Source organism: Sciurus carolinensis, chromosome 1 (genome assembly GCF_902686445.1).
Source record: "Sciurus carolinensis chromosome 1, mSciCar1.2, whole genome shotgun sequence".
Taxonomy (NCBI): Eukaryota; Metazoa; Chordata; class Mammalia; order Rodentia; family Sciuridae; genus Sciurus; species Sciurus carolinensis.
The window spans coordinates 151,989,505-152,013,863 of NC_062213.1; the positions used below are offsets into that span (position 1 = coordinate 151,989,505).

General features: G+C 33.9%; 1 protein-coding gene across 2 annotated transcripts in view; it reads right to left on the reverse strand.

Annotated features, from left to right (window-relative positions):
• The window catches only part of Lrrc7 (leucine rich repeat containing 7), a 518,752-nt gene that overhangs the window by 264,451 nt on the left and 229,942 nt on the right, over positions 1-24,359 (reverse strand). For both annotated transcript variants that reach the window (XM_047519214.1, XM_047519218.1), the window contains one exon: positions 4,282-4,360. In XM_047519214.1, coding sequence (XP_047375170.1) covers positions 4,282-4,360 — 79 coding nt within the window. The remainder of the gene's footprint in view (positions 1-4,281; positions 4,361-24,359) is intronic.

Here is a 24,359-nt window from a genome sequence, read left to right on the forward strand (position 1 = left end):
TCATGCCTTTGAATACTCCCCATTTTCATGTTGGTAGGACCTATGATTTGCCACTAATCAGTAGAATGTGGAAAATTCTACACTTCCATAACTATGTTACAAGACTCTCATCTTACCAGAACACTCACTCTTACTCAGTTGCTGTCCTTAAAGAAGCAAACTCTCTGCTGTGAGCTGTTTGTGGAAAGGATTATGTGGCAGAGAACTTCAGGTCCCAAGAGTAGCCTTTAGCTGACAGCTAGGGAAAAGCTAGGACTCTCAGTTTTATAACAATAAGGAAATGAACTTGCCAACAATGTAAGCTGGATTCTGATGTGTATTTTTCTCCAGCTGTCTCCTCATGAGAATATAGCTCAACTCACACCTTGATTATAGTCTGGTGAAACTCTGAAGCAGGGAAAACAGATGAGCCATGCCTATATTCCTGAACCACTGAAATTGAGAGATAATAAGCACATGTTGTTTTAAGTTGTTTAATTTGTGATAATTTGTTACATAGCATTAGGAAACTAACAGAGATTTTGGTACTTGGAATTGGGTTCTATTGTAATTAATTCCTAATAATGTGGAGTGTCTTTGAAATCAAGAAGTGGTCACAGACTGGTGAATGCTAAAAAAGTTATAGTAACACATAATAGCAAAAGTCTATCTCACTAAGACTGAAAGTAAGACAGTGATTTGCTTTTACTTCTTGTATTCAATGTGTAAAGGAGGATCTAGCTAAGACAAGAAGACAAGAAAAATAAATGGTTTACAGATGAAAAATAATGAAATAAAACTGTTTTATTCACAGATGACATTATTGCTTACATAGAAAACTCCCTTAAATCTGTAGAAACAATCCACTAAAACTAATAAGTGAGTTTATTAAAATTGAAGGACATAAGGTGAATACATATAAATCAATTATTTATATATAATAGCAATAAAAATGGAATTATAAATAAAATCATTTACAATAGCACAAATGACATGAAATGCTGAGGAACAATGAATAAAATGTGCAATATTTATATATTGAAACCTACAAAACATTGATAAAAGAATTTAATAGACCTTATAAAAGTGTGGAGTTATACTGGGCTCAGAAATAAGAATGCTAAATATTTTAAAAAGATACCAATGTGACTCAATTGAGTTACAGGTTCAAGGCAATATCTATTGAAATTACAGCAGGATTTTATATCTTTGAAGAAATTGGCAAGCTGATTATAAAATTTATATAGAAGAACAATGGTCATAAAATAGTCCAAATAATTTTGATAAAGAAGAACAAAGTTGAAGGAAGAATTCTTATTCCCTGATTTCAGGATTTACTATAAAGTTACAGTAGTGAAGAGAGCATAGGGTAAGAATAAGCATATAGATTAATGTAACATAGCAGAAAATCCAGCTATGAATCTAAATATATATCAAATGATTTTCAATAAAGGTACTCAGGGTAATTCTATAAAGAAAGAATAATTTTCCCAACAAATGGTACTGGAACAACTAGATGTCTATGTGCAAAGAAGTGAACCATAGCCCTTAAACCTTCCATATATGCAAAAATCAACTTTAAATGAATCATAGACTTAAATGTAAAGCCTAAGCTATAAAAAGTTTCAGAACAAAGTATAGGTAAAAATTGTTATGACCATGAATTTAGCAAAAAGCTCTTAGGAAAACAGCACAGATTTTAAAATATTATTAAATAGGACTTCACCAAAATCAAAACTTCCCTTTACAGGATACTATTTAGAATATGAAGAGATAAGCCACAGAATTGGAGCAAATATTTGCTAAAAATATCTGCTAATGGCTTATGTCCAAAATATGTAAATAATTCTTTAATTCAGTAATAAAAAGGTGTCAACAAAAATGAACAAAATTTTTGAATAATTACTAAAGAAGCAATATATTTTTAAAATAAGTACATGGAAATATACTAATTATGCCTTAAAATATAAATTAAAACCATAATGAGATACCACATCTACTAGTTTGGCTAAAATTAAAAAAATAAAAACTGATAGCACCAAATGACACAGATAAACAATAAGTGAAACTAATATGTTGCTGATGGGAATACTCAATTTAATAGCTCTTTTGGAAAGCAATTTGGAAGTTTCTCAAACAGGTAATATATTTAACTGTATGTTAAACATACTTAAATATGTACTACTCAGATATTTCAGTAATAGAAAAGAAAACATGCTCACACATACACCTGTACTTAATTTATTTAAATGGTATTCGTGTAGTCCAAAACTGGAAACAACTTAGATGGCTGTCAGCAGATAGAGGTACAAATCATGTTCTATCCATACAATGAAATACTACCTACTGATAAAGGGGAATGAAGTATTGATTACTGAAACACTATGGATAAATCTCACAATCATATGTTAAGTAAAAGAAATCAGACATAAAAGTATAATATCATTTATATGACGTTTGGGAAAGGGAAAAACTGTAGGGATATTAATCAGATTACAGGATGTGGTTGGGTTGAGGGAACTTCTTGGGATGTTGAAAATCTTCTAGATCTTAGTTCTGGTGATGGATACATGACTATGTGTACACTTATTAAATTTCATTGACTCATACACCAAAAGTGAATCAATTTTACTTATGCAATTTAAATCTTTAAAAACCTGACTTTGAGAATTAATATACTACTTAAGCTTACTTTTCTCTTGAGTAATTTTTTTTATGAATTCTCAAACTGCTTAATGTTTACAGTGTTAAAACATTTTAAAATGAAACAGGTTATCTTTCATCTTTTAAAATTGAACATGTGAACATAATTCAGAGACATATTCCACAAAACTATTGGCTTTAAACTTTGTAAAAATGTAATTCATTACCTGGCTTCTACCACTAAAGATCTACCATGATTCCTAAATTATGGAAACTATTGGACTAAAGAATTAGGAAAAAAAAACCAACCAAGCCAAAACAATTTATCATCTCTGCTGGATCATGTGATTCAAGTCAAGGACATATTTGTAATAACATCTATTTTATGGAAATGCTGGAAAAACTATTTGCTCCAAGTATTTTGGGAAAAGATTTTCAGGGTTTTTTTTTTTTTTTTTTTTTTTTTTTTCTTCTCTCTCCATGTTCTACTTCTGAGGTAGAAAAATTGTAATTTATTGTTTGATGGTCCACACTTTCTGCAAAGGGACTCAAATTCACAAGCCACTCACTCTAAAGGCCTCCTCCTATACTTCTGCCTCATTCCTGGTCTCATGTACAGCCTCATTCCATGATCCATAGGAAACTATGGGTCTCTCTCAGCTATGCTGGTATGAAATTTCTCTTTAGCTTCTCTTTGACTAACTTCTTCATCTTCTTATAGGAAATACTCTGTTCATTAAATGCCTTTCCAGTGGGTTTTTTACAGCCACCCAAACTTCATAAAGTTGAAGTTGAGAGATTTTGCTCAAATCCCGCTGTCAACTTGGTATAATTAGCACACTTTTCTTTCTCTGAAAGTTTATTATCTGCATCCCGTTGCCACAGATTTGTTTTAATCTATTCCAAATAGTACTATAACTGTGAGTAACCTTCTAGATTCTACTTCCACTCTACACTTTTCCATCCGTTTCATGGCTCATTCAAGCTAGTCTCATCATAATTTCTTTACCTACTGGATCCCATAGACCTCTGTTACTACATCAGACTCTCAAGTCACAGTCACTTTGAAATCTTAATTTTTCTATAGAATTTCTTAGTAAATCTTGAATCGTAAGTACCTTCTTCTCTGATCCTAGCATCCTTATCAATTAATTCTATTCTGCTGTCTTCACAGGATGATCACTTTGCCATTTCTGCAATCCCTCATATACAAATACTTCCAATTTACAGCCGTACTTAATTTTTTTTTACCTATACAGATATCTTATTGTATTTACCAATATCTTAAAGTCTTGCACCCTCCTGAATTTCCAAAAGGTCATTGCTACTAATTTCCCATGAGATGTAAAGAACTAATAAGTGTTTTCTTAGTTTTAACTATCATCCATGGGGTACGACCTGAGAGTGACAGAAAAATGATGACACAGTTTTCTTCAAAGCAATGATGTCCTGTGCCAGTTGGGCACCATTCCTACTCAGTAATGTTTTAAATCGTCTTTTGTAGAACTATTCTGATTTGATTGTGCGTCTCCCATCATTCTATTAAAGGCTACATCAAAGCTACATTTAAGATTCAATTATGTAAATTTCATCTATCTTAGTACATTATTATCCAATAGAAACATAAAAATAAATAAAAATTAAATAATTTATACTCACTTAGAAATGGGATTGACACTGGCTTCAATAATTGTTAAACACTTACAGCACTTTATATTTTCTGGGAATTCTTGTACACCTGAAAGGTAAAAACAAACAAAGAAACCCAAAAGTACATGAGAGTGTTCCAGCAAACTACAGTCCTAATATTAAGAATAAGTAATTAAAACTATAAGTCAACATACAGTCTAAAAGCCATTTTGGATAAACATTTGGTAGGAATGATAGCCTAACAATGTCACGGGGTATACACATGTATACATATATTTTTGTACCAAAGGTTGAATATGATATTTCCTTAGATTTTGTATAAGCCAAGACATAGAAAGAGAAATGAATTAAAGTGCTATATTAAGGAAAAGACTGTATTTCTTTATCTTCTATGAAAATAAAATTGCAGTTTGTGGTGGAAGTGATGTTACATTTTTTTTGTACACATACTTATATTACTTTATTTACTGTTTGAATGTAAGATCATCCTGAGCAGAATCTACTGATTTAAAATGTAACCTCAGTTTTACCACTACTGCTCAGATAAACAGGAACATCATTTAAAAGCTCGATGTCTCCATTTCCTACTCTGAAACTTGGTGATTGGAGAAACAATTTCATCACAGAAATGCAGTGAGGTCTGAAAGAGATGATATAGCTGAGCCACTGACAAAAAGTGTCATAGTAATGTTATAATTATTACAATTAAAAAAGAAGTAAAGGTGTCAGCAAAACAATCAATAATCATGCAAAAATGGGCTAGCATGATATATGAATTTATTAAGTTTATCTACTGTAAAGTACACAGGAAAAAGGTAGGAAATAGTGTGTTAAAATACATACCAGTCATATATATATATATCACATACATTCTTTTAAAGTGCACTTTTTTTGGCAATTTTTAAATTTGTTCTAATTAGTTATACATGATGGTAGAATACATTGACATCACACATAGATGGAGTTTAACTTCTCATTCTTCTGGTTGTACATAATGTATAGTTACACAGGTTGTTTAACCATATCTGAACACAGGGTAATTATGTCTAATTCATTCTACTATCATTCCTACTCCATATCATTCCTCTCCCTTCACTTCCTTCTGTCTAATCCAAAGTCCCTCTATTATTCTCTAGGCTCCCACCCTCTTATTGTGTATTAGCATCTACACATTAGAGAAAAATTCAGCCTTTGGTTCTTTGGGATTTGCTTATTACACTCAGCATGGTATTCTCCAGCGCCATCCATTTACTGGAAAATGCCATAATTTCATTCTTCTTTAAGCCTGAGTAATATACCATTATGTATACATATCTCACAATTTCTTTATGCATTCGTCTGTTGAAGGACACCTAGGTTGGTTCCATAGTTTGGCTATTATGAGTTGACCTGCTATAAACATTGATGTGACTGTGTTACTGTAGTATGCTGATTATAAGTCCTAGGAGTGGAATGACTGGGTCAAATGGTGGTTCCATTCTAAGTTTTCTGAGGAACTTCCATATTGCTTTCCATGGAGATTGTACCAATTTGCAGTCCCACCAGCAATATATGAGTGTACCTTTCCCCCACAGCCTTGCCAAAATTTATTGTTGCTTGTATTCTTGATAGTTGCCATTTTGCCTAGAGTCATAGAATCTTAGTGTAGTTTTGATTTGCATTTCTCTGATTGCTAGAGATGTTGAACATTTTTTCATATATTTGTTGATTGATTGTATTTCTTCTTCTGTGGAGTGTCTGTTCAGTTCCTTAGCCTATTTATTGATTGGGTTATTTGTCTTTTTGGTGTTAAGTTTTTTGAGTTCTTTAGATATCCTGGAAATTAAGGCTTTATCTGAGGTGTGGATTTTAAAGATTTTCTCTCATTCTGTAGGTTCTCTGTTCACATTATTGATTATTTCCTTTGCTGTGAAGAAGCTTTTTAGTTTAATTCCAGTCCCCTTATTGATTCTTGATTTTACTTCTTATGCTTTAGGAGTCTTGTTAAGGAAGTCAGTTCCTAAGCTGACATGGTGGAGAATTGGGCCTACTTTTTCTTCTATTAGGTGCAGGGTCTCTGTTCTAGTGCCTAAGTCTTTGATCCACTTTGAGCTGATTTTCGTGCAGGGTGAGAGATAAGGATTTAATTTTATTTTGCTACATATGGATTTCTAGTTTTCCCAGTATCATTTGTTGAAGAGGCTACCTTTTCTTCAATGTATGTTTTTGGTGTTTTTTGTCTAGTATGAGATAACTGTATTCATATGAGCTCAACTCTGTGTCTTCTTTTCTGTACCATTAGTCTACATATCTGTTTTGGTGCCAATACCATGCTGTATTTATTACTAGGACTCTGTAGTATAATTTAATATACTATTACATATATGGTCTGGTATTGTGATACCTCCTGCTTCGCTTTAAAAGCACATTAATGTATATACATGTATGCATTATGAGTTAAAAGTGTATGTGTATACAATGGAATTTTACTCAGCCATGAAGAAAAATAAAATAATTTCATTTTCAGGAAAATGAATGGAACTTGCAAACATTATGTTAAGTGAAATAAGTCAAACCCAGTAGATTAAGAATTGTATGTTTTCTCTCATATGTGGAAGCTAGAGAGGAAAATGGAAAAGTGTAGGGATCTCATGAAAATAGAACATAGAAGACAGACAAGAAGAATAGAGGAAGGAGGGGAGGAGTGGAGGGAAAAGGAAAATACTGGGGAGTGATACTGGCCAAATTATATTGTTAATATCATGTGCATATATGAATATATAACAACAAATCCCACCATTATGTACAACTATAATGTTCCAATAAAAATGTAGAAAAATACACACACACACACATATATAAGGGTATATTGTTATAAAACACTTGTCATGTTTGTGCCACACTTGTAAAGCTACTGGATTTGGAGTATGTATCCAAAGGGAAAAACAAAACAAAACATGACCTTGAAGAGGCATCTAAATTCTTATCGACTTCTTTTTCGGGGGGATGGGTACCAGGGATTGAAGTCAAGGGCACTCGACCACTGAGCCACACCCCCAGCCATGTTTTGTATTTTCTTTTTCTTTCTTTTTTTTTTTTTTTTTAAATTTTGAGAGAGGATCTCATTGAGTTGCTTAGCACCTTGCTTTTGCTGAATTTGGATCCTCCTGTCTCTGCCTCCCAAGCTGCTGGGATTACAGATGTGCACTACCTCACCCAGCAAGGATTCTTGCCTACGTCTGTACCTTCTATTCATTGCAGCATTATTCACAAGAGGCCAAGGTAGGGAAATAACATAGGTGCTCACTGGATGAATGGATAAAGAAAATGTGAGATTGATATGTACATATGCAAGGAAACATTATCTGATCTTATAAAAAGAGGAAATCTTGCCACTTGCAACAAAGTGGAGGACATTATTCTAAGTGAAATGACCTGGACACACAATGACAATTTTTACATCATATCTTATAAATAGGAAATCTTAAAAAGTTGAACGCATAGAAACAGAAAGTAGAATGGTAGTTACTCAGACTCTGGGTGGAGCGAGGATGAGGAGATGTTGGTCAAAGGATAAAAGCCTTCAGTTATGAGATGAGTAAGTTCAGGACATCTAATGTGCATTGTTCTGACCACAGTTACTGAGACTTTATTGTAAACTAAAAAAGATCACACTTTAAAATTCTTTAGAAAGTAACTAATAAGAATGAGTTTTAAGGGGCTGGGAATGCACTTCAGTTGTACAGTGCTTGCCTAGCATCCATGAGGTACTGGGTTTGATCCCCAGCACCACACACACACACACACACACACACACACACACAAACACACAAAAGTGAGTTTTAAGCTCTGATTAAACAAAACCAAATACCAACTCTAAAAGAAAGACATTGCCAGAAATGTTTTAAACTTTTTGGGGATATAACAGGCCTCCTACTAAATTACAAAGCTAAGAAATTCCTATAAAACCATACTATTACATAAAACAAAATTTGAAGAATACATATTTACTGGTTGTAAAGAGATCAGGTGGCCTGGATGCCTGCATTCCCCCAAAGTTCATGTGTTGAAATCCTGACCCATAGTGCTAGAGGTGGGGCTTTTGGGGCATAGGGGTTGAACTCTGGTGAATGGGATTAGTGCCTTAGAGAAAAGGCCCCAGAGAGTTCTAACCCTTCTACTATGTGAGGACACAGTGAGAAGGACAAGGAACTTTCTGCCTTTTTCTAAGGGTACCTGGGGACTCACACCACATGCTGCCTAAAAGAATGAGCTCTCAGCAGACAGTGCCTTAATCTGTTTACATGTCCCATGGTTTGTGATATTTTGTTATAAAGTCTCCAGAGTACATTAAAAATTAAAAAAAACACACACACATACACACATAAAAACACGTATTCTATAATTTCAGAATAAATTCAGATAAATGAATGGTTATTATTGAAAAAGTTTCCTGGTGTCAACCCTGGCTATTTTGAGAACTTCTAAGGAATACTGCGAGTTGGGAGCCTTACTAAATGATGATCCCTGAGAACATGATGAAACTTCAAGAAATTTCCTTCCTCTTCCTAAACAGGTGGGTTAGAGGGTGTTTCAAACACACACACACGTGCACACACACACAATCAAACCACTCAACTGCTGAGAATACTAGATAGAAAAACCAACAAATCTTTAAACTTAACAAAGTTGAAAGTAAGACGTCTGGTCAGAAGTAATAAATTTCTAGATTTAAAGATAATAGTATTTTCACCACTTGTCAAATGTCTTGCCAGACGTCCACATTCTCAATATTTTTGTCTGCATAAACCATTTTTAAGAAGTTTCATTTGTGGGTAAATAGATGGAGTTGGAGAATAACATGCTAAGTGAAATAAGCCAAACCCAAAAAACCAAAGGCCAAATGTTTTCTCTGACATAAGGATGCTAATTCACAATAAGTAGGGTAGGGGGCCTAGGGAAGAATAGAATTATTTTAGGTAGAGGGGAGTGAAGGGAGGGAAATGGGTATGGGGGTAGGAAGAATAGTAGAGTGAAACAGACATGATCACCTCACGTACATATATGACTGCATGACCCATGTGATCCTACAATATGTACAATCAGAAAAATGAGAAATTATACTTCATTTATATATGTTATCAAAATGCCTAAATGCATCCTATTCTCTTGCATAACTAATTAGAATAAATTTAGAAAAAATTTTAAAAAAGAAGTTTCGTAGGGTTGTTTGCCACCAAAATGATGTTATAAAGCATGAAACGTGGTAACTAGGAACCAGGTGTCCCACTACAAGTCAGATAAAGGGAATCCCCAGAATGATGGTGAAATAGCAGAAGGCAATTGACTGCAGCAGGCCTGGAAAGTTAGCAATCCAGTTGGGGTCAGGCCAGAAAACTACTAGAGACGTCCCCAGTAATATGTAAGCGGTAGAGCGACCAATACATTCAAATATATTGGTAGGAAATTTACCAACATAGGGAGAGTCCTATACTGGACTGATGAAATATGACAAAAAGCTAAGCAATAAACAAGATAATTATTAAATTCAGGGAGAATGATGTGGCAGGAGAGAAAAATATGTGCTACATGCTTCATCTGTGGAATAGATGGAGTTTATGCCTGGAAATGGTTTTGCTGAACTTTTCATAGCTATCTGAATTTGCTTATGAAAGTGTAAACACATTTGGAAAAACAGTTTTCCAGGGATAGTTGACCATTTATACTACATGGCACCTGAAGTTCAGGAAATATTCTTAGAGCACGTCTTTACCTCAGAGTTTAACCCAAACATGTAAAAGTATTATAGCATAGTAGTTAAAAGTACAGGTTGGAAAGGATGACTGAGTCCTAAGCTTGTCATTTACTAGCCATGCATTCTTGAGCAGATACCACAGCATCTGAGTCATTCACTCATTTCTCTAATTCAAAGGGTTGCTCTGAGGATCTGATGGAATGGATGTAAAGCATTTAATATCCTATCTGGTAAGTGCCCAATAAATAATAAGTAAGGTAATTTATACTTTCCTATGCCACTGTATGAAATCATTTAATTCTTTTAATAATTGTATGAAGAAGACATATTAGGCAATATCATTTTAATTTTATAACTGTTGAACCAAATTTTCACAAAGATTGATCATTTAAATTACTATTTAAATTATATAACTATTTAAACATCAAATTGGTGTGTATAGTGAAAATGGCCATAGGGTAGAATTTAACTTATTTTAGCACCATATTTAAAATTTGTTTTACACCATTATGCTACCTCCTATTAAAATTGTTAGACTTAACATTAGAGTTGATGGTGGCTTTCATCTAGGTAGCAGAAGAGGAAAGAGTAAGAAGAGAATGGAATGTGGATATAGTTTGAATGCAAGACCAATAGGATTTTCTGATGAACTGAACATGGGATATAAGAACAGGAATCAGGGGTGACTTCAGATTTTTTTTTTTTTTTTGTCCTGAGCAACTTACATTATGCAGTTGTCTTGAAATTAGATGGGAAAATGGTATGTGGACTAGATTTGGGAGAAGATAAAATTCAATTTTTCTGTTAGACTTCTAATAAGACATTTCAGGTAGGAATTTGGATATAAACTTAGCATTTAAGAGAGAGATGTAGGCTATAGATTAAGACTTTGGGGATTCCTAGTATTTAAACCACCAGACAAATTGTCAACAGCACGATATAGAAGATGAAGAGAGGCAAACCAAGCACTGAACCATGATGCATTCCACAATGAGGATGGGAACAATAGGAGGGATCAGCAAAGGAGACTGAACAAGAGCAATCAATGAGATAAAAGTTAAAACAAGAGATTATTGAGTCTTAGAATTCAAATAAAGAAAATGATTTAAGTAGGGAGAAGTGATCAACTATTTCAAATGATGTTGACAGGTCACCATAAGAAGATACTCAATAGTTCCCACTAGATTTAATAATCAGGTCATTGTGACCTTGATTGCAATGGTTTTGATGGAGTAATGAGGCTTTAAGAATGGAGTAGGTCTACGTTTGAGAGGGTAGGAGGAGAATTGCTGGTAGAGAATATAGAAAACTCTACAGCCTTTGCTGTAAGGGAGTGGGAGACTGTCAGGGCAAGAGGAGCCAAGAGCATTTTTGTTTGTTTATTGTTTTTGCTTTCTTAGAGTGGAAAAAGTAGCAGTCTGTATGTATGCTGATCAGAAAAATCAAGTAGAGATAAAAATATAGATAATGTAGAAAAAGGTTGGGGAGAATTGCTGGAGTTATACACTTGGGCAGGCATAGAACATGGTTATCTGGAGAGATTGGCTTTAAAGGGAAACGGGAATAATTCACCTGCCCTAACAGACAGAAATCAGGGAAGATGGGTCCAGAATCCGGGTAGGTGGATAGGTATGATAGTGAGGGTCTGTGGAAGTAGACTTGAAGATGGGAGAGGAATCTATGGGAGTCTGAAGACAGAGAAGTCATGAGGGAGAAGAAGCACAAACTGATCATTGGGCATCATTAAGGCTGCACCTCAGATTTGTGATCATGAATTCAGTGGAATACCAATTACTGTAGTTGACTGTTTGCTTCAGTTCCACTTGGCAGTAGAAAGAGAGTTGATGTCATCAAATGTTGCAGTTTTACAGAGCAATGTCTGTTGACATGAGAGAGCAGCAAGGGTGCCCAGGGAGTCCACAAGGAATGAATCTGATGGTTAATCACCAAATTCCAATCATGTAAACAGGGCAGAGAAAATCACAAGACTGGTAATAATAAGAAAAGAGTGGAATTAAATGCATTGATGTTTTGATGGAATAAAAAATGGTTGTAGCCAATGGGGTGATCTGGAAGGACAATAGGATGGGGTCAGAGATATTTCCAACAGTACCTAGGTAAAACCTAGGAAATCAATGGAAACTCAGCAAGTACTTGTTAAATTGCATCTAATTATATTTTTAACATCAATTTCTTGACATAGAAAATTAATAATCAAAGGAAGAAACACTTGATTTTAGTACAGAGGCTATAGATTCTAATTATATTTGAGGATGAAAAGGGTAACCATCCTTTTCAATATGGACGTAATATAGCAGATTTCTTTACAAAGACCAAATTTTAAGCAATTTAGTGTTCCTTCAAATGCATAAAATTGCATTATATATGCATATAAAATCAAAATACATCAAAAAATTTACAGATAGTGCCTATTGAATGTTTATGTGATCTGAACCTCACAAATATCATCTGCTCAAATGATTTACTCTGAGATACAAGGACATATGCTAATAAGAGACAAAAACCCTCAGGAGGCTGAGGCAAGAGGATCACAAATTTGAAGCCAGACTCAGGAACTTAGTGAGGCTGTAAGCAACTTAGCAAGACCCTTTGTCAAAATAAAAAATAAAAAGGGCTGGGGATGTGGCTCAGTGGTTGAGTGCCCCTGGGTTCAATCCCTGGTTCCAAAAATAAATAAATAAATAAATAAATAAATAAATAAATAAACAAAATAAAAAGACCAAAACCCCTGATGTTATACCTTGTATAAAGTAAAGAAAGGAAAAGATATTTATAGGATTTGAAATTTTTCATTTGATATTTTAATTATGACACCAACTTTTGTAATGGGGTTTTTCAATTTTGCAAAGGCAGGCAGGTTATTTGTATATCTAATGAATTGGATTAGACTTAGGAGGAGAAAAAAAATGGAGTTTATTGAGAAAATATTTTAAGTATATATTTCATTCTTACAACAAGTTTGTAGGGAGGTTTATTATCTTCATTTAAGAAATAAATAAATGGAAGCTCAGAGGCTAGAAAGGATTTGATATCAGAACAAATTTGTTTCAAACACTTTCATATTTTGCCTATGCTAAAATATGTCCATCAAATCTAAGATTTAAACTTAATCATGGTGGAATTTAATTTTTAGCTACCCAAAGTTGGCAATGCAGCACTAAAGCAGAGTTATCTATATTGCATTTGTTCCGTACTTACTCTTGGGTCAAATTAAAATAACCCCAATTTTCTGGAACTTAGAATTTAATGTGTTCTCAGGACTGACCATGTAGCATCTTTAAAGAGACCTCGTAAGCTGCATTTGTTCTATAATTTTCTTGGTCAAATTTAATATAGCATCATCCTGGAACTTCGAGTGTTATGTTCAGGAAATAAACAGATTATTTCTGAATCTGCTGTAATGACAAGAAGCACTTGAAGCTTATTTCAGAATTTTTGTATTATTTATATACAATTCAACCAATAGTTATTAGAAGGAGCAAATAAGGAGACTATTCAAAATAAGGTGCCAGCATGAAGAAATTAAAACAGATGGTCTCATAGAGGAGGTGAGAGAAAAAAAACAACAAAGTTGATACCAGAACTCTTCACCATTTCTATTTTGTGCAGAATCAAGCCCTTGCACATACAAAGAGAACAACAACAACGAAAAAGGTCAGTATCACAACCTATGATGAACACAAATATGGAAAGTTAAATTGTATTGATTACATTCATTTAAAGAAGATAATGCTATATGAAATATTTTGCTATAATATCTGCCCAGAATGATTAAAACAAAATTAAAAATTTGAAAATGAAAGGATAAAATTTGATTTTATTTTAAAAATTAATTTGCTTATAAATTCCCCTTTACCAAGGATACTTGGCAAATGATGCAATAGTAAGCTAGCTAAGAAGTACACCTTGGAAGGAGATTTCAGAGGGGTAATTTACTATATAGTAAGAAAGAAAAATCATACAATTATTAGGTTAGTGAATTTGGGGGAGAAACTATGTCATTCAGCTTGGAAAGAGAGAAAATAGAGACATAAAACAAACAGAAAAGTGGTTTGCTTTACCTCTATCCACTCAAGGGAAGGAAGTCAGGAACTCGTTAGCAATCTCAGCAAGAAGAGAAAGATTTCCTGCAAGACTCTGCCTATTTTAGTAGCATTATATATCAAAAATTCAAATTCTGGTAAGGTAATCAATAATTAGAGATGGTTACATAACAGATTCTGCCTTAGGAACATATATGGGGAAAATTTTGAGAAGTGTTTATGACCTTGACTAACAGTGAGTTCACAGAGGAATGAATTTGACTTAGTCTAAATTAGTTAATTCAAGTGACACTTTACTTCCTTCCTCCTACTCTGACCGCTTCCACAACAAAAATTTTGAGTCACTATTATGCGAAATGGACTATTTAATATTGCTTCCCATTTGACCAATGAATTCTTTCCTTCATTACCAATTGACCACTTTATTAAGCATTCACTACACCTGTATTCTAATAGAGGTTACTGAGGATGTAAAAGCAATGTAAGATTCAGTTCTTATTTGTAAGGTGTTTAAGCTGGGAAGGAGCAAGGAATGGGACAGAGAAGACCTAATGGCTCATTACCAATTCATTTTTGTTCTCTTACAATATTTTTAGGCTTTACTGGGACAAACAAAACAGTTTAATTACTTAGTTCAGAAAGGGGTCTGCTGTGACTCTAGGAAATTGATCAGTCTAGGTGACAGAGAGCTCAAGGTAGACTTCAGAGGGGTCAGGGGCCAAAGCAGTTCTTTCTTCCTTTATTTAACCACAGGATCAGACTGAAACTGTCTCCCATGGAATAAGTGCTGGTAACACACATGAAACATTATTTCTTGATTTCATTTCCTGATGAAGGTATTAGAGTTTAAAGGTGCTGGCATCAGGCTGATAAGGTAGCAGGAGAGAGACCTGGTTTTCATTGTCATGAAGTTCTTTAACCGAAACAGTCAATCCCCAGTTTATAAATTAACACTATAATTATGGGAAGAAGTAAATTCTGTAGAAAGGGAAAGTAGTCTTAAAGTGAAGGAAATGGTAGTGATTTTCAGATAAATAACACACTGTTAGTGTGTTGAAAGTGAGGCATTTATGGGGCAAAATAATAAGCTTTACTCTAAGTAAATGGTCTGATATTTTGTCAAACACTAAAGAACACATTCATTGCATATGAGAATAAATACTTGGTAAATATTTCCTCCTAACCCATACTAGGCATCCTAAAATAGACTTCCCTAACAATGTAGGCCATATACAGTACCAGAATCTCTGTTTTTCTCTTAATATGCTCACATGTTTAAAGATCTTTATCATTTAACTTGTGACACATTTCTTCTTTCTCAAGTACATTTGAAAGAGAAAACCCCCCTCTCTTCCCTGCAAATAGAGGATATGATTTATCTTCAGTTTTTGTGAGCATTTTGGGGAAGGCATGGAATAATTAGCAAGTCAATAAAACATAATAATGCCTTCAACTCTGATTGCCTTTCATTAAAACTAACAATAGTGATTTTGCCCACTGTGATGCTGTTCAAATCCATTCATGTATAGAAATAAGTTTTGGAAGATGAGAGAAAAATCACTTAATTGCTGCAGAATTAGGAAGAGCTTTCAAATTAATTCGTTTTCATTAAAGTACTTAAATTATAGTGTCATAGTATCTATGAAGCTATGACAAATCAACAATCAAACTTGAAATGGAATCACAGCCTAATTAAGCCTTATCATTCATTATCTTGCTTTACCATATAAAACAATTTATTCCATTATGACCATGAATCAGCTCTACAAACAGGCACAGACTATTTATTCAGAGATCACAATATCATGAAATGTATTCATCTCTGATGCACATAAGATTTCAATTTTACTATTGAATAATAGATAAAAAATTCATTGGAATGGAAAGTCATGTTATCATCCTTGCATTACTGTGTATAATAAAGGAACAAAAAGAATTAAGAAGGGAAGAGTGATTTATATGCAGCATGGATAGTTATTTATTTCTCTCTAGTGAGATAAACATAGAACCAAATTTCAGTAAAACTGACTAAAACTTCTTTTAGAAAAGTCAAGGTTAATGTACTTATTTTTGAGAAAAAAGAATAGGATTTTTATTGAACACAAAAAGTTGAACCTCATTTTTCTATTCATTTTCTTCCCACTAATTTGGTATTTTAAATATTCCAAGTAGGCAAGTGTTCTAAGTATTGGGTTACTTTTTTAAAATTTAAAATTTAAATGTAAATCTACCACTCTTATTTTGTGTAGAGGCAAGTGCTTGCACATATAAAAGGAAAATAGAAAAGGTCAATATCAATCTATGATGAATCCAAATAAATATGGAAAAGTCAAATTGTGTTGATTATATTCATTTAAAGAAGATAATGTTATGACATATTTTGCTATAATTTCTGTGTAGAATGATTGAAACAAAATTAAAAATTTTAAATTAAGATAAAAATGCTACATATTTATGGGGTAACATAAATATGTTATTCAATATATGTAGACATTGTATAATGTTTACATTAGATTCATCATACCTATCTTAAACATTTATTATTTCTTCATGGTGAAAACATTTAAAATCCTTTTTCTAACTTTTTAAATACATAGCACTTTGTTATCTATGGCCATTCTACTGTGCAATAGCACAATAGGTCTCCTGCATATCTAACTATAATTAGTATCCACTAATCACCTTCTCCCCATCCTTTCAAATTCTAAGTATGTAAAAATTATGAGCATATAATATTTGTATTAGTATTTGTCCTACAGAAACCTAAAATGGAAAATAAGATATAATATTAGTAAGTCCCTAGCCTATTTACACCCAATAACAGAAACATGTATTTTTATTACAAAAAGAACATTTTAAAAATTGACCATTTACTTGGTCATAATGTGAAAGGTGATGAAAAATAATAAATTAACATTATCTAGACTATATAGTTGGTAGTATATTTCGATAAAAATGTGATGATTGCTAAAAATAAAAGAGCCCCAAATGTGTTAGAAAACTAAAAGTAATTGAACATGTAGTAATATAGTAGAAGAAAGGAAATAAGTGAAAATAACTGCTATAGGAAGTAAAAATTGACAAATTTGGAAAATAAAATAAGACTAGAGCCAAGAGTATTATTTGAAAGATTTAAAAAGTAGAAAAATTCTGGCCAGGGAATAAAAAGAATAAATTAAGATGAAACAAACAATGTTAGTGTTATGGTTTAGATATGAGGTGTCCCCCAAAGCTCATTTGTGAGACAATGCAAGAAAATTTAGAGCTGGAATAATTAGGTTATGAGAGCCTTCACCTCATCAGTGTGTTAGTCCACTGATATTGGTTAAGTGGGTGATACCTGTAGGCAAACAGGGTATGGCTGGAGGAGTAAGTCACTGAGGGCATGCCTTTGGAATATGCCTTTTGCTCCTGGTGAGTGAAGCTCTCTCTCTGCTTCCTGATTGCCATGTTCTGAGCTGCTTCCCTTTGTCATACCCTTCCACCGTGATGTTCTGCCTCACCTCGGACCTAGAGCAAGGGAGTCTCAGGCCATTTATTGATTGAGACCTCTGAACTGTGAGTCCCAGATATTTTTTTCTCCTCTACGTTGTTCTTGTCAGGTCTTTTGGTCAGAGTGATGAAAAAACTGACTAAAACAGGAAGGCAAAGGAGGACACAGTCAGAGATATGGTGTAGATTTATAAAAAGTATAAGAAAAGAAAACTACAGACAATAAATAAAATTGAAAATCTGGGTGATGAAATGGATTATCTCCTAGTTGGATTATAATTTATGAAAAAGTGATACAAGAAGATATAAAGGTATAAGAACTATAGTGAAATACAATTTTTATATGCAGATGACATGATCTACATATAAAAAATCAACAAAATCTACTGGTTATATACTAGAACTATATTCAGCACCTAGTTGATGTAAGATAAAAATATCAAAATTAGTAATGTTTCTATAAAGTATTAACCAAAACTGGAAAAAAAAGTATTTTTTTAAAAAGGGATACAATTTATAAAACGAATGACCTAAAATACTTGGAAATATCTCTTAACAAGATGTGTACAATATCTTCTTGAAGAAAATCATAAAACACTATTGAAACAAAAATAAGACCTATAAAAAGAGAAATAGCATGTTCATGGACCAAAATATTCACCACCAGAAAGCTATCAACTGATTCCAATTAATCTTTAAATTTAAGACAATTTTTAAAAAATTCCACTAGATTACATAGCTCAAAAGTTGAAATTAAAATTCCTATGGGAAAATTTTATTACCAATAGTAATAAAAACACATTTGAAAATTTAAAAAAGAGAAAGAAGAGAACTTGTAAGTTCAGATATTAAAACAATATTAAGTTACAGTGATTGGAGTACTGTGGCAAAGGCACAGGAATAGGCAACTATGTCAATGGAGCAGAAGAGAGTTGGGGAAAGACTCTTTGTACCTAAATTAGGTAGAACTCTAAATCAGTGCACAAACAAGGGACTCTGCAAATGATGCTGGCACAAGTAACCATCTATTAATATGAAAAAAGAAAATATTTTAATCACAAGCAGCACAAAAAGAAGTGAAAACGAATTAAAGGTCTAAATGTGAAAACAAAAACCATTAGTTTGAGAAGAAACTGTAGAAAAGTATCTTGTGATATTAAAGTAAGGAAGATGTACTTGAATGTGTTATCAAAATACAGATTATAAAAGTTTGAGTGATAAATTTTAGTACAATAAATTTGGCAACTATTTTATGACATTTCAAAGAAATTGGGAGATGATATTTATAGCTCATAGAACCAAAAGGAACTTGTGTTCACAGTATATAATTCTTTCAAAGCACCAAGAGCCTAAAAGACAAACAATCCAAAATTTAAAAAAAAAGGAAAAAAAAGACAATTTTTAGATATCTCTAAACTGACCAGTTTAAAAAAAAATTAAAAATGCCAACATAGTAACTAGAGAAATATAAAGTATCAAGTTACCTTGTATGTCCATCTGATGGGTCATCATGCAATAGTTGGGCAAGCATATGGAACATGGGAACTGTAGTACTTTTGTGGGTGCAACTAGATCAGATCACATGAGTTACCAAGGATGAATTTCAGAGACAAACGTGGAATGAAAAACTTGCAGATGATCTACACACAATATGTTAGCACTTCACTCAAACTTTAAGCACATTAACTCTGAGAGAAAGAAAGTGTGAAGGGATGGGGATAAGCATTTACACTTTTCTGTATTTTTTTTATAATTTAGAAAAGAGTATGATATCTATAATAAATATATACAGTTTTAATCTCCGTGTTAGGCACATTGGTGTCTCTCTTATTTTCTTCATGCTTAAAATATTTGATTGCTTAAAAATTGAAACACATAAATATTTTAACATATGTAAGCATTAAGTGTTTTTAACAAAATTGTGTTAGAATGAATATGCAAAGTACAGAGGTTGGACTCTTGACTTAATTTAGGAGTTCAGAGACCTTATAGGAACAATGACCCTTGAATTGAATATTGAATAGCTAAAGATTGAAACAGAGTAAATGATGTGTGAAGGGTGAATTAGGCAGAGGAAATAATACAAATGTAGTAAAAGAGGCAGTGAAACAGTATTAAATGTTCGAAGAAGATTTCCTGTGTCCAGACAATAAAGTTAAGAAGTACAACTCATCCTTGGTTGGGATTGGCACTTGGAATGGAAGCACTGGTAGTGTCAATTATGGGGATTCTCAACTGTATGTTATGGGGTTTACATTCTGCCCTGTTATGGACTGAAGTATCTTAAGTTGGAAAATAACATTTTAGCAACATACAGAGTGCTAAAGCTTCCTCATGGAGGATGGGTTGAAAATGGTGGTGGCAATGATGGAGACAGGGTAACCAATTAGCAGGCTATTTAAGTAGTCTTGGAAACCTAAAGGGAACTAAATTAAGACTGTAGCAATGGGAATAGTAATTGAAGAACAGACTTGCCATTTGCTATATATTTAGGTGGCAAATTTGGCAGGAGTTGGTGACTGAATGGATGTAGGAGTAGGAGAAGAGAATGAATTTTTGCATTGAATGCCTATGTGAACCACAGTCACACTAACAGAGAACTGAAAAATGGAGGAGAAGTGAATTGGAGTGGGTGGTAAGTTTAGGTTTAACATATACTATGTTGAGGGTGTTTGTGGAATATATTATAGCTATGCTCAGCATGTACTTGGCCATGTAGTTCAAAGTTTAAAGGGCTGAGTTAAAGCTGGACATGAAGTAGTCATTATGCCAAAGAACAAGGATATTTAACATATTACAGAACGGTGGGTAGAGCAGATTTTAGTGGTGACTTATTGCTTACTGTAGTGTCATTTCTGTCTTTTCTACAACTCAGTAGAGATTCCCAGTGTTCTAGATGGGGACCCTATGTGATGTGGGGTCTCTAATGTAATATAACATAAAACCATTATATTTTTAAAAGAATGTTTCTATATAATGCTATTAACCTGCTAAACAGTTACTGGGCACCTACCTTGTGTCCTGGGTATTGTGATACTGCTCTGAATATAGAAATGAACAAGAGAGATCCTGATTTTAAAGGTCTCACAATCTAGTCACATATAGAGAATTTATTTTTATTTTTTATATATGTTTTATTTGTTCTTTTTAATTATACATGACAGTAGAATGTATTTTGACATATCATAATACACGGAGTACAACTTTCCACTTTTGTGGTTGCACATGATGTGGAATTACACTGATCATGTATTCATAAGATACACAGAAATAGTTTAAAATCAAAGCACACAGAAGGTAAAAATAGGGGGAAAGAACTATGTATTACTTTATGTATGGTGTCAAGAAAGTTTCCCAGAATAAAAGACATCTAAAGTGTCTTTTTAAAGGCAGAGAGAACTCTGAATGATGGGATACAGCACTGGGAAGGAAGGAATATTCTGGGCAAAAGAAAGAGTACAGATTCCTCTGTCACAGGAACCAGACTGAGGCCTTTGGGAATGACCATCTGGCACTGCCTGAAGCTGAAATGGAAAGAAGAGGGTAAGTTGGAGATATGGTTATAGAGGTAGATGAACACTACTCATAAAAATTGTATAGAGAGCTTCCTGTACACAATTGCTCACTTATATAAAAGCTTTAATATAAACTAGTATTTTTGAATTATGGAGAGAAAAATGTTGAATTAGGATGACAGGCAGAAGAATTGGACATGAAAGGTAAAACCTGGAGGCCAAGTGGAAAACCAAGATCAGATTTAACCTCAGCCTCTGAATGAATTAATTTATGAAGGGGTCATTTATCTAATTCAAGCACATTTCAGGCAAATTCATACTTGGATTGACTGATAGATGCATGAGTCCCTGTCTCTAGATAAACATTCTGTGTTCTATCATTAAATACCAGTACTGCTTATTTCTCTCACCTCTACCTCTTTCCCACCAGGGTTTTTCCAATTGTGTCAGTGGTGATGCTGACGCTCCCCTTATTTCCTGCTCTGTTCTTCCTTCATTTGGTAGATTCCCAAATAGGTATAAAGTTCCTTAAGTAACTGTCTGGGTCTCCCACAGAATTCAGTGACAGCTTTTTAAATATGATTTTCTGAAAAAGTTAATATGAAAAGTCTTGTGCAATTAGTTTAATTTCTAGCAATGTTTGATAAATCATCATATTCATCAAGCTTTCAGCATGGTATTAGTGCTGCAGAGTGGTTCACCATCTCTGGTCTGAGTTTTTGATTCCCAGAACACAGGTAAGCATAAGCAAAGCCAAAAACCACTAAATGAAAGTTTCAAGAACTTCTAAGGATGCTCAGAGACTACTTCTTAGGTACAGAGTGTAACCTGCAATTCACGTATTGGAAAAAAAAAATTCTTTCTATAAGAGGGCCACCAGAAATTATTCTATGCTCTCAAAAATGCCACATTTTGGGAGATCCAAGATGACGGAATAGAGGAGGTCACATTCCTGTGCTGCTCTGTGGCATGAAACCAAGAAAGCAGATAGGCAGCTTCTCCACAAGGTGGGTCAACAAAATAAAAAAGGTGGGATGGAATTCACTGGAACTTAAAATTGAACATTCATAGTAGCCCAGGGACATAGGAATTTGGATATAATAAAAAAAAAAAGTCCCCAGTGGTACAGCTATTACTGCAGCTGGGCCAGAAGCTCCAGCCAGAGTGGTCCCTCCATGAGCATAGTAGAGGAATAAGAGAATTTAAGGAACCCACATTTTTGGAAGGCTGGAGGAGTGTCTGGGTATGGAGTATTTCGAGACCAAGGACATTGCCCAACAAACCTGAAAGATGCATTGCATATCTATGTGTGGGGGAAAAAAGTCACCATCTCTTCAGGCAGCATGCAGAGGACAAAGGAAGGAACCATTTCACAGTTTCAGTGTGGGGGCCAGCAGCTAAGGAAGTCAATTCCTGGAAAACCTGAGTTTGCCAAGAAATACAGGTCCAGTAAACACACACTGCACAACATAGAGTGTACTTAAGTGACCAGAAGAAAATCAAACATGGAGACAGGGGACAACTGGTCACAGAAACCTACCTGGTTCTACCACTCTCCCTCCTACCTGACTGCTTTCAGGAACTGACGGGAGAGATGCGATGCATCTGGCCAGGAACAAGGAAGGGCAGGGGTGGGAAAGATTGGAGACCAAGAAACATGGGGTCCACAGGTGACACAGGGGACTAAGAATTGGCTCCCCCACCACAAAAGTGGAACCCAGGGGAGATCCCTGAGGTAAAGTCTTCCAGCATGGACCAACAAGTACTGGGTCCTAGAGATGCACTGATTTAAAATCTCCAGACCAACTGGAATTCAGTGAAGACCCTGGAACCCACCTAAGACTAAACCCTGCCTCCAGGAATTCTGCCTATGGGATTACCTCTCTCACTCCAGCAATCCAGAGGGTGGAGCATCACACTCTAGACGATCCTACCTAAAACTGCTGAGAAGAGAAGCTGAGAGTCTTTTGAACTCCAGTGGAAAGAATTCTTAAACTTTTCATTCAGACTTCTTTTTTTTTTCTTTTTTTTTTTTAGTTCTTCTTCTGTTTAATTGTGACCTTAATGGTACATGGACATTTATACATAGTCATATTTGTTTTTTCTCATTTCTAACATTTTTTAAACCAGTTATTTTTCATTGATTAGTTTTTTGTGAATAGGATATTGGATAAAGTATATTTTAGTTTGGTATTCTTTTATTTTTGTTTTTAATTTTTTTAAAAAAATATTTTATATATATTTGTTTCCCTTGTTTTTCTCTTTTCTTCTGCTCCCAGCCACTGTATTGTTTTCTCTTTCACTCTTCCTTTAATCTTTTACTTCTGTCTTCTCTCCTCCTCCCTCATAATTATCACATCCTATATCATTTCTGTCTTCTCTCTGTCCATCATTTGAAATTGTAAACTTCCTGTTTTTATTATAGGCAATAACTGATCAGATGATTTCTGTTTATTGTGATAATTAACATTATAGATATCATAGTAGGAACTATTTGGTTTAATGCTGTATATCACTTGCATTGGTTGTTGTTATTAACTGTATCCCCCTAAACAGTGAGGTACTGAAAACATTTAGGAACACTATAAGTTCACAAGGTAGAAACACTACTGCCTCAGATCCATACTGCTAGATGGGTAGACACACAAACAACATGAAAAAGCAAGGGAAAAAAATGCCCCAAACAAACCAAGATACTCCAATAACAGAATTCATTGACACCACAATGGAAGAAATGTCAGAGAAGGAGTTTAGAATGCACATAGTTAAACTGATATGTGAAGTACAGGAGAGTATATGAAATGATATAAAAGAGAAAATGCAGGAATGAAAGATCACTTCAAAGAGGCAGAAAGTCTGAAAAAAGCAACCAACCAACCAAGCAGAAATACTTGAAATGAAGGAAACAATAAACAAAATTAAAAATTCAATAGAAAGCATCACCAATAGATCAGACCACTTGGAAGATAGAACCTCAGGCAATGAAGACAAAACATATAATCTTGAAAATAGAGTTGACCACAGAGAGAAGATGTTAAGAAACCACACACTGAACTTCCAAGAATTATGGGATAACATGAAAAAGACCAAGTTTAAGATTTATCAGGATAGGCAAAGGTGTAGAGATAAAACTAAAGGAATGCACAATCTTTTCAATGAAATAATATCAGAAAATTCCCCATACTTAAACAATGAAATGGAAAATCAACTACAAGAGGTTTATGGAACCCTAAATGTACACAATTACAACAGATCCACATCAAGGCACATTATAATGAAAAT